At 32.4% G+C, this 14,070-nt stretch overlaps 1 protein-coding gene across 14 annotated transcripts in view; it reads left to right on the top strand.

Annotated features, from left to right (window-relative positions):
* Nucleotides 1-14,070, top strand: part of LOC143247048 (poly(A) RNA polymerase GLD2-like) — a 119,376-nt gene that overhangs the window by 78,904 nt on the left and 26,402 nt on the right. For 8 of the 14 annotated variants that reach the window (XM_076494386.1, XM_076494385.1, XM_076494387.1 and 5 more), the window contains one exon: nt 8,691-8,737. In XM_076494386.1, coding sequence (XP_076350501.1) covers nt 8,691-8,737 — 47 coding nt within the window. Of the gene's footprint in view, nt 1-5,375; nt 5,525-7,356; nt 7,384-8,690; nt 8,738-9,613; nt 9,681-14,070 lie in introns of those variants that run through there. The other 6 variants (XR_013026325.1, XM_076494388.1, XM_076494390.1 and 3 more) reach the window with 4 other exon arrangements.

Here is a 14,070-nt window from a genome sequence, read left to right as displayed (position 1 = left end):
TAGTCAGCAGAACATATGACTCTTACGCTTATTGGCATATTTAAACTTCAGTTATGTTTTTGGCTAAAATGAAGGCCAATTGCTTTTGAAAAGCTCAAGAATTGAAGTTAGTGTTTATAAGTATATTAGATTGTTATAAGAGAAGTTTGAAACTATGATGAGCCATATGTAGCATGCATCAGCAATTTGTTTTCCATCCCACCTCTACATACTGAGTACTGTTGTTCTTATTAGTGATAATCTTTCTGAATTTGTAACTATGTTATAAGAACATTTAAATATTTAGCGAAGCTAGTCATTGTGATTTCTGTTGGAAGAAATTTGAAACTAAATGACTCATCACTAACCAAAGATACACTAGAGGTACATACAAATGACCTATCAATGACAGTCATGCTAAGTCACTGCAGCTACACGTGAATATTGGACTGAATGATCAGCAGTAATCAAGTTTTGTAAGTTTTGTTAATTTGTCTCATGATTTTGTTTTGACCAACAATATTTTGCAAGCCAAAATTACCTTATAATTGGTAGCTCCTTTTAATGAAAGTTTCCCAAGTATTTGCAATTTTATTTTTATCTTACTTTAAGACAATATAAGTTTTAAAATCATGTAAATAATTATTATATATATGTGTGTGTGTGTGTGTGTGTAAAACCCACATATTGTTTAGGTAAAATCTCTAAGCACAGTATTTCAATGTACTTATGTTTTTGTTAACCCTCACTTATGTTACTGTGCATCCGTGCAGTGGTATTAACTAATGAAGCAAAATCCTTTATTAAGTTACATACGTTTTATCATAAAATTTCGATATACTTATGTGATTTAATCGAGCCTTGCATTTCTTCAGTTAACATTGTACAGGTGTACAGTTAGATATTAGGGCAGAAGAAAAATTAGTTGAAACATGATGATATAACTTATGTAAACATAAATATATTGGGATTTCATGGTAGAACTTGTGTGACTTCATTATTTAATAACGCTACATGGATGTAAAGTGGTGTATGAATGTTAAAAACAAAATAGGTAAATTGGAATATTATGTTTAGAAGCTTTATCAAAAAATATGAGTTGTATGTATTTATTTGATTTTAAGACTTAAGTTATCTTAAAGTAAGATAAAAATAAAATTGTGTATACTTGGAAAACTTTCATTAAAAGGCAGTTTTGACTTGCAGAAAACTGTCGATAAAAATGGAGTCAGGAGGCAAATTAACAAAACATGCAAGATTTGATAACTGCTTATCATTCAGTTCAGTATTCATGTATAGCTGCTATAATTCAACATGATTGTCACCAATAAATAATTTGTATGATTTACTAATGTAACTTTGGTTAGTAAAATTGTGATGGTCAGTACAATATGTGTTATGGTAAATATAAGTGGATATAGGTATAGAAATGTCTCATTATTTCTAAGTAGTGGTTATCATGATAGCAAATGACTGGTGTTTTTATATGTTATGCAAGTATTAACCTGTTAATTATTTTTTTCAGTTAGTTCCTTTACATCCTGTTGGTTATAATGTGTAAAATAATTTTGGGTAATTTTGGTGCTTACCAAGAATATTTTATATATTTAGCTTTGTATGGTGACTTCATACTAATTAAAATCTCTTGAGCTGCCTAAACTATGTGAGGTGTTATTTGGTTTATGGTCAGAAATATTATGAGACAGTAAAAGTATCAAATTGATATTTCAATGTTTTATGATAATCAGTGATTTTTAGTTTACTGGTTTGTTTATTTATGACATTAAGTAATTAATTTACTGTACATGGAGTGCCTTTATTAATTTGGTACTTTTCCAGTAATTTTAATTCTTTTCTAATGGATTAACTTTTCATTAGAAGTATTTAATAATCAGGAACAATCATGTTTGTCTCTTGAAGTTTAAGTTCATTGACCTGGATAACATTCTGAATTTGAACCAGAACAAAGGAAGGATAGAATATTTTGATATTAATATCAAGTTGCATTCATGTAAATATGTCATCTTATTCACATCAACAGTGCAGATTTACATTATCATTTAAGTTATAAAAGAAGTGTTTTATTAATGATTAAATTATGCATTATAAGTGATAAAATAACTTATCTTCATTTTCTTCAGAAATAACTTATTTCATCATCGCATGCAGAAGTTAAGGTTTTTAAACTGGAATGTCATTGGTGATAATATCCTTTAGATTATCAGCTAAATAAGTGAATTATCCTTTTTGTTTCATAAATATCAATTTATTTAAAATAGTCGATAATTTCAATGTGTATTATTTGCTGTTGTTTTTTTAAAAATAAAATGCTTAAATATATATAAGTAATGACAATAAAAACATGAGTTTAATACAGAACAAAACTAACGTCATAGGCTTTTGCATATTTGATGCATGCCATAATATCTGCACTCAAATTTGTATGCACTGTCCCTGTAAGATGAAGGTTCAGAAAATGTCTTGAGAATTTGTGCAATGTGCATGCTTACAGATATATTAGTAAGTGCATAATTTGTGCAATGTGCATGCTTACAGATATGCATGTCTGTAAGTGCATGTCTGAAATTCAAAATTGTCACACTGAAGATAATTTCATGCATTCAGAGTTTCAAAATAATATATTTTGCCAAAAGTTACTGATTCATTTTGAACCATATAGTTATTTTCTTCAGTTTTTAAGTTGTAATAAGTGTAGTGTACATTTTGGTAGATCTTTAATTTATAAAATCATAACAGATCAACATGTTTGAAAAATGCACAGTGCCTACAAACATTTCCCCACCAATTATAGTAAAAGAGCCATTAGTAAGCTGAAACTATATTTGTATTCTTTGTTTACAAATTTGAATATATATTTTTTTCTATCAAGTGTACCTGTGGTTGTATTTGAAGGACAAAGTAAGGGTAAGATAGATGTAAGTTCTGGTGCATTAAATTTATGAGTAAACAAAGGAACAATCAATAAAATGTTTTTACCCAGTACAATTAGAAAAATTATAATACCATAATTTCATTAAAGTCTGGTACATAGTATTTTGTCTCCCACTGATACAGTGGTAAGTCTTCGGATTTATAACACTGAAATCAGGGGTTCAATTCCCATCGGTGGATTCACACACACAATATTTTTACTGGAATCATATGATTATTATTCTTTTGTGAATTACAGAAAGAAGGTAAGTCACAGAAAATAAAAAAAAAACTAGTTTCTCTATTTAATCAGGCAATTAAAAGTTGTGAATTGTTTAGTTATTCTTCCCCAATGGCCTTTTTTCTTTTACTTCATGGGATACCAGAGTGGTATTGCACTATATCCACTTGCCTCATGCACCATATTTTTGTTGCTGCTGACATGTGAATGTTGTAGGTTGGAGTTGTTTGCAGTACATGGGCACAGGACTTTATCACTCCACTTTGGTTCTGCTATACTCTGTTAATTCCTTCTTACCTAAGTCTCAGACAGCTAGAAAAGAGGATACACCCTTCTTATCAATTCTTTTGCCAACTACTTCTCACCTTTGTGACTGATCAAACATAACCATTTGTTATGTTCTGTCAGAGCCCTGAGGTGGTATGCAACTTGTGGTTTCCCAAAATTATGTTGAGGTGGATTTACAAATATCTATATTGTTTGTTCTGTACTTTCTTTAGAGGCAATAAGAATTCTGAGTCATGCCTTATCAAATTCATCACATTTCTATGTCTTTTGTGGCCATTTCAATGACCCAGTGAAGATCATCATACAGGATGGTATGCGACCTTCTCTCAATACTTTTTCTCACATTCTTTACAGTCTGGTGGTTTTGTCTTCAGAGGGTGTTTGATTATTCGCTGTGGCTGTTTTAACATCTGCTAGATTATTGGGGGGAGTGATTATTTTTGTCCTCGTCCCCTTTTGAGAATCCCTCACTTTTTTTTTTCACTAGTTCCCACTTTGTGTTACCCAAATTGGTGTGTTTTTATCAATACAAATACACACTAGCACCAGATTTAACTGTACTCCCTACTTGTTGCCGCAGGCCCTGTATGAACGTGGTGCTCACAGATGATATTACTATATTCTGCTTGACCTACATTTGTGGACTGTTATGAGTCAAGCTTATGGGGATCCTAATCTGTGGTGACGAGAAAACCCACTTGTAGAGAAAATTATATATGTAAAAAACAGCTGGTATGGGTAGAGAAAGCACTATGTAGAGGAGCGAACCTGACGATGACCTAAGGAGGTCGAAACGTTGTTCGCTTTTCTACATAGTGCTTTCTCTACCTATACCAGCTGTTTATTTACATATATAACTTAAGAGGATCCTGCCCATTTTTGCAGATTATCACATTGAACAAATTCAGATCAATTCAATAAACTGGTAACTGAAATTGAGTCCACTACTTTACGTGCAGAGACCAATGGTTCTAACCTGTTAAGTGTTTTAAGATTCAGACAGGGCTTAAAAATTTCTTAAATTCCATGGTTGTCTTTAACAATTCTTACACCAAAGTATTCATTAAAATTTCAATCATAACATGACCCGTTATTTTATGTGTGATTAGACCCTTCACAAGTTTCATCTATTCAGTTAATCACTATGTATTTTTTGCCAGAGCAGCACAATATTGAACTCTTGTGTGGTTTCATAGGAATATGATTTGTTTTCTTAATGCTTTTCCTTACCATTTTACTAATGTGAATTTTCAGCTTTAATGTGTTTTGTGCAACAGGAAACAGTGAGTAAGGGTAATTGGTAATAAAATACTATTGCATGTGAACCTATTTTTATGAATTATAAATATGAGTGCTATGTTCTCTTTCTTTATTAGAAAATGATTAAATCAAGAAGAATTTAAACATTGGGATCAGAGAACAAAAACGATGTCACTATGTGGCATGTTTTGTAGCTTGTAACTGAAACAGGTAACCCATGGTGTAGTCATTTAGATACAGTTTTGCACTAGTTACAAGTAAATTTGATTAATGTCAGATTTTGTAGTCATGGTTTAAGCACACAAACTCTAGGAAGTTTAGGTTTGGGATGGAGGGGTTCACTCTGATACTGAGCACAGTTTAATACAGTTCAGTATTAATATTACTAAACTTTCATTCTGAATGGCAGCATGTTCATAAATTGAACATTCTATTATATTCATTAACATTGAAACTACAATGAACATGTTAACCTGAGATATTCTTTCAGACATACCTTCTCTTGTACAGTAATAATTCTTCCAATATGTCTGTTAATAGCTGTGATACATATATGTTAAATCTGCAGCAGATTTAATATTTAGCACCTTTCTTTCCTCCAACATTATACATCATCATTGATTGTTAGACTAGAAAAGAGACAGAATTAACTACCTACAAGTAGTTTATAAAACAGATATCTACAAGACTGGATCTAAAGGTGCAGCAGAGATCCTGGGCAATTTTGGATTAGTTGAAGAGCTGCAGGATAGCTGGACAAGTCAACTACTGGCAAGGAGCTGCACTTGGGATCAGAATCACAGAAGTTTATTCAACATAATTAGTGTAATTATGACTTATCAAGAAGCTGGGCTTGCTCAGTTCTGCACATGATTCTTTTAATCCAGTTGCTAGTTTCTATAAACTCATGACCATAACTACTTGTTAACTGGTTTGTGTGGAAATGTTTCTGAGCCGTTATCCATAAATATGGATGTAAATACGTGAACCTCCTAAGTCAGAATGTATAGGTATACTAATATACCTTCTACAATAAGTTAAATGTTATCTAAATAAAGAAGTAAAAGTGTCTTATTTTTACAAATAAATACATATTCAAATTTCTATAGCCAACACTAAGTCTAGTTAACATAAAATTAATGTATAACATGTGCAGTTGTCCAGAAATAATAATGAGATGAAATAGTTCAGTTTCCACAAGCCAAACCTATTTTTTTATAAATATACTAGAATTACTGTTTTTATTTAGTTTTATGAAAACTTATTTTGTAATTTCACTATAAAATAAATGTTAAGTTCTGTAACTAACCTATTTACTACAGCTGCAAAATATTCACTCACAAATACTTTGACTCTGCTTGTCACATGATTTGTTTGTGTCTGTAATAACTTACGCTATTATTAGTCATTCTTTGTTGAACTGGCATGTACATTTTGAAAGTCAACATAACACCAGCTTGTATAATATCATTGAAATGAAAGTGATAATCACTCTAATGCATCAGAAGTATTAAGTGATAACCACTTTAATGTAGCAGAAGTATTAAGTGATAACCACTCTAATTAGCAGAAGTATCAAGTGATAACCACTCTAATGTAGCAGAAGTATCAAGTGATAACCACTCTAATGTAGCAGAAGTATTTACAGATGGGAGCAAAATTATTATTTACAATATTTCTCACCTGTTGGCTCAAGTTGCTCTGCTTTCAACAGTGATATTTTCCATATAGAGATTGGAATAACTACTTCATTAGATAATGCAAGACCTTTGATAGGTAGCATAAAATTGTAAATATTTTGCCAAGTTCATATCAATTTCTCAAGTTGAACTGAAGTTTGCTGCATTGACTGATGTGTTAGATCACTCAAGAGGTTTGTGCAATTTATCACAAAACTTTACCTGAGTGCTTAAAAAGCAAAGATGTCACTCTCTTTTTTTTCAGCATTCTGATGTCAAGAATTTCCAGCTATCATCATTAATCAAAACTAATCATTGTTTGATCTGAGATTTTATTCAACAATGTCTTGGTCATCATTGGATAAGACTATAACCCATGTGCATGTTATTCTTTCTATCTCAAAAGCTTGGTGTAACACATGGGATGGGAAGACTTCTCAGTCACCATTGACTCTTCATTGTGGGGTTTCAGGCACTTTGACAACCTCTTGATGCATTCAGTCATTGAGGAATTAATCTTTAATAATGCATTAGCTACTCAAGTTCTCTTCTGGCATTCACTTCAGAAATATGATAGCCAATGTTAAAAGGAATTGCTGTTTTTTGTAACAAAATTCAAATTTGAAAACTGTAAGTAAGCTGTGATAGGTCAAATTTCATCTTTTAGAATTTCTATAAATAAAACTATTAATCTACTTGCAGTATACATAAATTATCACAATAGGATAGTGAATTCATTGATTTCTCAAATTCAAGAATGTAATGCCTCAAGCATTTGTGATTGTCCAATCACCAATCTTCTATGGGAGTATACGTTAGGTTGCATTAGTTAAACTGACATACACTTTGCATTTCTGTTGTTAGTGGTCTTACTGGTCAACAGCTACAGCTGATATTTGAGAAATTGTAATATATGGTTTACATGATCTGTATTTGTTGTGCATCTATAAGTATACCATCTCTGTTCCACTGTATTAGCATTCAAGATAAATGGCCAATCTTGACAATGTTAAGCTGACATCAGTGTTTCAATCAAAGTAAGAAATACTTGCTTTCATTCATGCATATACTGTGTGTGCATATTTGGTTTTTTTCAAACATTTACAGTGGTGCAACTCTCTTGTAAAAAATAGGTCATATACCATCAATAATACAGCACAAAATATAAAAATAAATGTTTATAGACTTGTTGTTTGACCTATGTTAAGTCCTGAACCACTATAATGTTTTATTTTGGGGTTATTCTTTCTTAATATGATAGTGACTAAGAAATTATACTTCTATGCATGTTAATTCAAACACTTTTTTGGTTTAAATTTCAAGTCTTCAATGTAAGTTTTATTAGCTTTGCTAGTGGCTGATGCATGGTTGACGTACATTGATGTTTACTATCTGATGCCATTTTAGCATGTACGAAACTTTGTGATGCTTATTTTCTGTCCCCATTTTAAGAAATAGTTTCAGTGTATGGTGAAAGTACCTCTATTTTGTTTAGAAGGTAATATGAGTAGTTCAATACACAAGTGTTCTTTACATTGTATTCCAAAAAGTATATGTAATGTTTCAAGAAGGTTTGTCATCCTTTACTGAAATTAGTGTGCCTATTTTTGTATTTCATTACAATTAATAATATTCATATTATTCACAAAAAATCAACATTTTTCTCTCAGTTTAAAATGCACTTTTATTAAATGGGAAAGTTATTATGCCTAATTTTGTCAGTTCTTCATCATCAGTTATGTTATTAAAACTGCAGAATTTTCAAAAATAGAATAAAGAAAGATGTATCATAAAAGTTTGTGATATGTTTTTGCTACCACAATTAATATAAATGCTGTATTTACTTTAAAATAAGTATTTAAAGATCCAAGAAATTAGCAGAATAATAATGGATCTTAGTAAGGCAAAAATAGGTAAGCTGGTTGACATGAATTCCTTACATTTAACCTGTCTGTTGATAAGAAATGTGTTACTAAAATATGTGAAATTCTTGCTGTGAATGTAACCTTTCTTCTGAAGAATTATTTTCCGTATTTATTGGTTAATAAAATCTTCTGTACACATGTAACATTAACAAATGCTAGAACCCAGTAGTAGTGTTTTACTATATGCTAGACTGATTTATGGGTACTTGGAATTTAATTTCCCAGTAGAATTACCGTTGCCACGGTATATGTTTTATTGTGGCAGGCTGTGTCTAATTCTTTGACATGTTAGTTCTGTTGCATACTGTTGGTTACTAGTATAATAAGAATTAAAAACAAAATACAGTGTTAATAAACAGAACATCTATGTTTGTCTTTACTTCTCAGATGGGTGTACTCCTCCAGTTTTGCCTTGCCTTCAGAGAGTCATGAAGGTATGTATAAGGATATAATTTATTTTTCTTTTTTAAGTCAGGTACAAATAATGCTTTCCTTGCATTATATGAGATATTTTAAATGAAACCTTTGGCTCAAAGAGGAATTTTGTATAAAGGAAATGGAGTATATAAGAACAGATACTATACTTGCATTAGAAAGTTACAAGTTATTCTGTTAGTGGGGAATAATGAAGTTTATTATTAATGTTTTTTAAAGACAGCATAACTGCTGTTGTTTCTCAACACCCAGATTTGGTGTAAGAACAAGATAATCTGCTATTTGTTGATTATGAATTCTATTTACCATTAGTAGCATTTTATTTTAGATTATAGGTAGTACAAAATTTACCTTTTCTTACCTTAATCCTATGTTATTATATACATAATTCTGACATTGGATGATACGTAAGTATATAATGCATCCTACCATATGAGAAACAGGTAATATATTGTACCTGATTTTATATTTAAAAATAAACATTTTATTTCTTAGTAATATAATATTGTAGTTTCTTTTGAATTTAGTTAATAGTCCTGTGTTATTCATATTCTTTATTCAGCATATTACCTACTGAAATTATTCTTATTTGTTTCTATAAGAATAATTTCAGTAGGTAATATGCTGTTAATAGTTGAAATATTTCTAATGTAAATGAATGTAAATGAAAACAGTATATATTTCTTTTTCTATTCACCTTCCTGTGCAAATAAAGTTAATCATTATTACCATTGGCATGTTGTCCAGCCCAGATATGAAATATTTCACTGCATAAGTAACATTTAAATTATTTTTGCTGTAAATGCATATACAAAATATCCTGGAGTTTACTGTGTAAATAAATTCAATGAATTGAATTTTATATGTTCTAACAGGAACCTGTGCAGTTGAAAGCTACAGCAGTATTTACTATAGCATTGTTACATGCTGTAGTAACTTCTGGTAAGAAGTTCAAGTTAACAGTTTACATTACCTTCAAGACACCATCAGTGATGTCTTCAAACTGTCCATGATGACTCTCTTCAAAGTAGCCTAGCATGTATGTCATGGCACTTTGTTGTATGTCCCCAGTTCCTGTCAACCCCTCACTCTTGATGTAATAAAAAGATGACATACAAATAAGGAGAGTATTAAAAACATAAAGCATGAAAGTACAGCATGACATTGTCATAACACAATGTTTTTGTGGGTGGAATACATGAAATTTAATCCAGAGTAGTTTCAATAGGATTATACACTTGACACATTTACAAACAGAATCTATCTGATGGTCAGGTTTATTATATGAAATTGTTCCCATCAAAGTCATTACACATAATTTTTTACTCTCTCTGAATGAATCTAAAATCTTCATTAAAAGTTGTAATGCACAGTGTGATTGCATTTTACATTTTCCTTTCAAAAGGAAAGAAAACTTGGTATCAAATTTACTGATAAAAACATTTGTCGACACAGAGAAACATATATAAACTTACCTGGTTTTGTACTTTTAGGTAGAGGTACTAGAAGCAATGATTGAAGCACATCAAGATATAAAGTGGAAGAACTTGGTCACGTTCTTTTGATTTAAGAGCCTTAAGAAACCCTTGGCTCTAGCCTTAGCATCACTCAATTACTTTGGTTGTGCTTTGACCAAATATGCATTCTAAAATGCAAATAATGCATAATTAACTAAAATATAAAAGTGAAACCTAAATTAAATTTAATTGTCTGTCAGTACAATAAATATACGGCAAGAAAATGTAGTCAAATGCTAGAGACAGAGCTTTGTTTCTGTATCATGTGCTCATATTTACACACTGGTAATTTATGATCCTATATTTAGATAAATAGCAGGAAATCTTTTTCTATTCATTATAAACATGCATTTCAACTTCAAACTGTCGCATAGCAACACAATTTCATCTTTGCAAATGGATCGGGCTGACCATAAATTTAGAAAGAATTTGAAATGATTTCCTGTGACAAGATAATCTTGAAACATTTAAAATAAAGGAATAAAAGTTAGATAATATAAAACTTTAAATTATAACATACTTGATGATCATAATTTCATTAAAATACATTGATAGTAAAATAGTTTGATTAAATTTTAAGTGTAACACAGTACCAGTGCAGAAAGAAATTTAAAAATGGTGTTTGTAGTTATCATGTTAAAAAAACAACAACAACAGTAATTATATAATCTGCAACTTCCAAAACTGTTTTATCAAATCAGTTAAACTAAATGATCCCAGTTTAACTTGTTATCTCTTTGGTCCAGTTAAGATGTATTTTGTAAGTGGGTAACCAATGCTCTCTATCCTCTTATTATCTGTTTCAATGCATTTTTAGATGAGGTAGCCATCTATTACTTCTAACTCTTATAGGTTTCCCCACTGACCTTGCTGCTAATTTCAAGTCCTTCTGTTTTTGGATTATTCTTGTAGAACATACAGATACTGAGGAAGAATGAACTTTGTGTGACACATAAGTGAATACCATTCATTGCACCCTTGTGTTCAAACTTGAGATGATGAGCAGTGCAGTGTTGTGGCCAACAGAGATGGAACGATCTGTTTCGGGTTTGCAGCTATTTCTTGATTCCTCCTGAGCATTGCTGCTGCCCTTTCTGATCCACACACTACAGGTTTCCTCTGAAGACAGGTCTGGTCAATGTCAAGCCTCTCATCAAGGCTGTGAAGAACCACAACTAAGATTGATTCCCTTTCAGTAGTTGCAACACTTGTCATAGCAATGAAGCCAGTACCCACTGTCCCATTGATGGCATACCAAACATACATGATTTCTTCCTTTGTCACATATGTATCTGTTGAACTATAATTAATCAAAGAGATAAATCATGCTTCTCTTGTTCTCATTTACCATTTCAGTTCTTTCCACCTAAAGATATGTAATTAACACATAAAAGGAATAAAATTAGAACTTCAACTTGCACATAAAAAGTAAAAAAATAGAGCAAAGGTTTAATGCACAAAAAAAATGCCCTTATGGTTTTTCTTTTAATGTTTTATATCCATAATATATTTCATTTTGCCATTGCAACCTTTGTCTTTTCAGAATCGGGACAGTACATGAAAGTGACAAACTCATCTGTCAGTAGAATTTGAATGATAATGAAAAATGAGAGGAAACAAAACTGGTTTTGAAAAATCAGGATGGCAGCATAAAATTGCATTTTATTTTGCTTCAGACATATTAGGCAGTTCTAAGTACTGTTTCCAAGAAGTTATGACTCCAGCAGAATAAATCATAAACATATTATGGTTCACAACTCTAGAATATATTTTTTTATTTGCTTAAATGGAAATGTAGAAGCATAAGATATGTACAGCATATGTATATAAACAGTGTTTCATGCATTTAGTCTATACAAGAGAAATCTTAGTCCACATTTAAGATTGTGTTCATCCCTTTGATGTGGATTCCTGTACGTGGTGAGGGGACTTCCCAGAGAAGGTTCTCTACACTCAGTTTACCTCCTCTAGGATCTAAACATCCACCTGCTTGTTTGCCATGTGTGGTGACCCGTAAAGGGGAGGAGAGGATCCTGCTGGTTAAATTTGGCCTTGAATTTCTATAGACGTGCAGTCTTTGGGTGCCCCCCCCCAAGATCAGTCGGCTAGTCTACTTGGGCCAGGGTCAACTGAGTGCAAGTGTAGGACGTCCTCAACAGGTGTAGTGGACATTATGTTTAATGCTGGTGTTCAGGTGTAGTGCTCACGAAACCCTGGTGTTGCTGCAGTGATCTTATATGGCACTGTAGTGCTTCCCCTCAAAGGGCTCCATGGTGGGTGGGGTCAGTGGGGACTGAAATATTCTTTTTTTTTATAATGGATACCCCTCAAATAAAAAAAACAAACAAGGATGACAGTATAGAGAAAAATCTGACTGCTGGCAAATAACCAGACATTGATGACTGTACAGTCAAATTTACAACTTGAATCTGTCCCGTGATTTTTAATTATACATTCTTTAACCGATAAACCCTTAGGGTAGATGTCTCCATTTTTTTATTCAGAATGGTTTAGAAGGGCTTGCTGGCTCTCCTAAATCAGTAAAAAATTTACAGTCTGGGGACATTTTAGTGGAAACAGCTTCATCACAACATATCAAACTCCTCTTGAAATTGAAGGCTATTGGAGATGTATACATTGAGGTTACTCCTCATTCTACTTTGAATTCTTCCAGAGGAGTTATAGTTGAGAGGGATTTAAAGACCATTCCAGAGTCGGAGATCCTCACAGGTCTCACCAGCCAAGGTGTTACAGCCGTGTGCTGAATGTTTACTCGTAAAAACGGGATTATGGAGCTGACAAATGTTCTAATATTAACATTAAAACATCACATCCTCCTACCACAATCGAGGCAGAATATCTGAATTGTAAGGTACAGACTTGTATCCCTAACCCTATTAGATATTTTCATTTTCATCAATTTGGTCATTTGAAAACATCTTGCCATGGTTCCTTGACATGTGCCCTTTGTGCTGGTAAAGACCATGATGCTTTTGAATGCCAACTAGAACTACATTGTATTAACTGTAATGGTCCACATCCTTCCTATTTCACTTCTTGCCCTAAATGGGTAGAAGAGAAAGAAGTACAATGTCTAAAGACAGTTGACAATATTACTTACCCAGAGGCTTGGAAATTACTATTCCCAGTTCCATCTTGGACTTACGCTGCTGCAATTCATTCCACTACTACAGTAGGAGTCCAGACAGACTTTTCCATGTCTCCTACAGAATTCTTAATCTATTACCTTCCAATATCAACAAAGTTAACGAATCAGTATGTACTTCTATCTCTGTCCCGACCACATCTTCCAGTCATTGCCCAACTTGTTCAAGCCTAGGTGTTTTCATGGGGTGTTCCTCTCTTGACACCCCAAATATTAAACAAACCATTCATTCATGTCCTCAATCACTGGAATGTATGTCTATGAACTCCAACCTTTCTTCTTGATCCAAAGCAGGTTCACTGGAGAGTGACCGACCTACATCCATTAAAGAAAAAAAGTGAGTTCGCAAGCAGTAGGTTTCTGTGCCGTATTCTCCTCCAAAATAAAGAAAAATGACCATGCTAATCCAATGGAACTGTTGAGGTTTTCAATCAAATGTGAATGACATCAAGGATTTGATTGATTTTTATCATCCCAAATGTCTTTTTTTACAGGAAACATTTTTAAAACCTTATAATACAGTCACAATTTGACAATACTCCTTATATCGAAATGACAGGTCATATGTAGGACAAGGACATGGGGGAGTAGCACTGCTGGTTGATCAACATGTGCCCACCTGGTTCATGTCATTGAATACGCCCTTGGA

Source organism: Tachypleus tridentatus, chromosome 3 (genome assembly GCF_004210375.1).
Source record: "Tachypleus tridentatus isolate NWPU-2018 chromosome 3, ASM421037v1, whole genome shotgun sequence".
In the NCBI taxonomy this organism is placed as follows: Eukaryota; Metazoa; Arthropoda; class Merostomata; order Xiphosura; family Limulidae; genus Tachypleus; species Tachypleus tridentatus.
The sequence above is the reverse complement of the archived record's forward strand: the minus strand, read 5'-3'. Positions and strand labels throughout refer to the sequence as shown.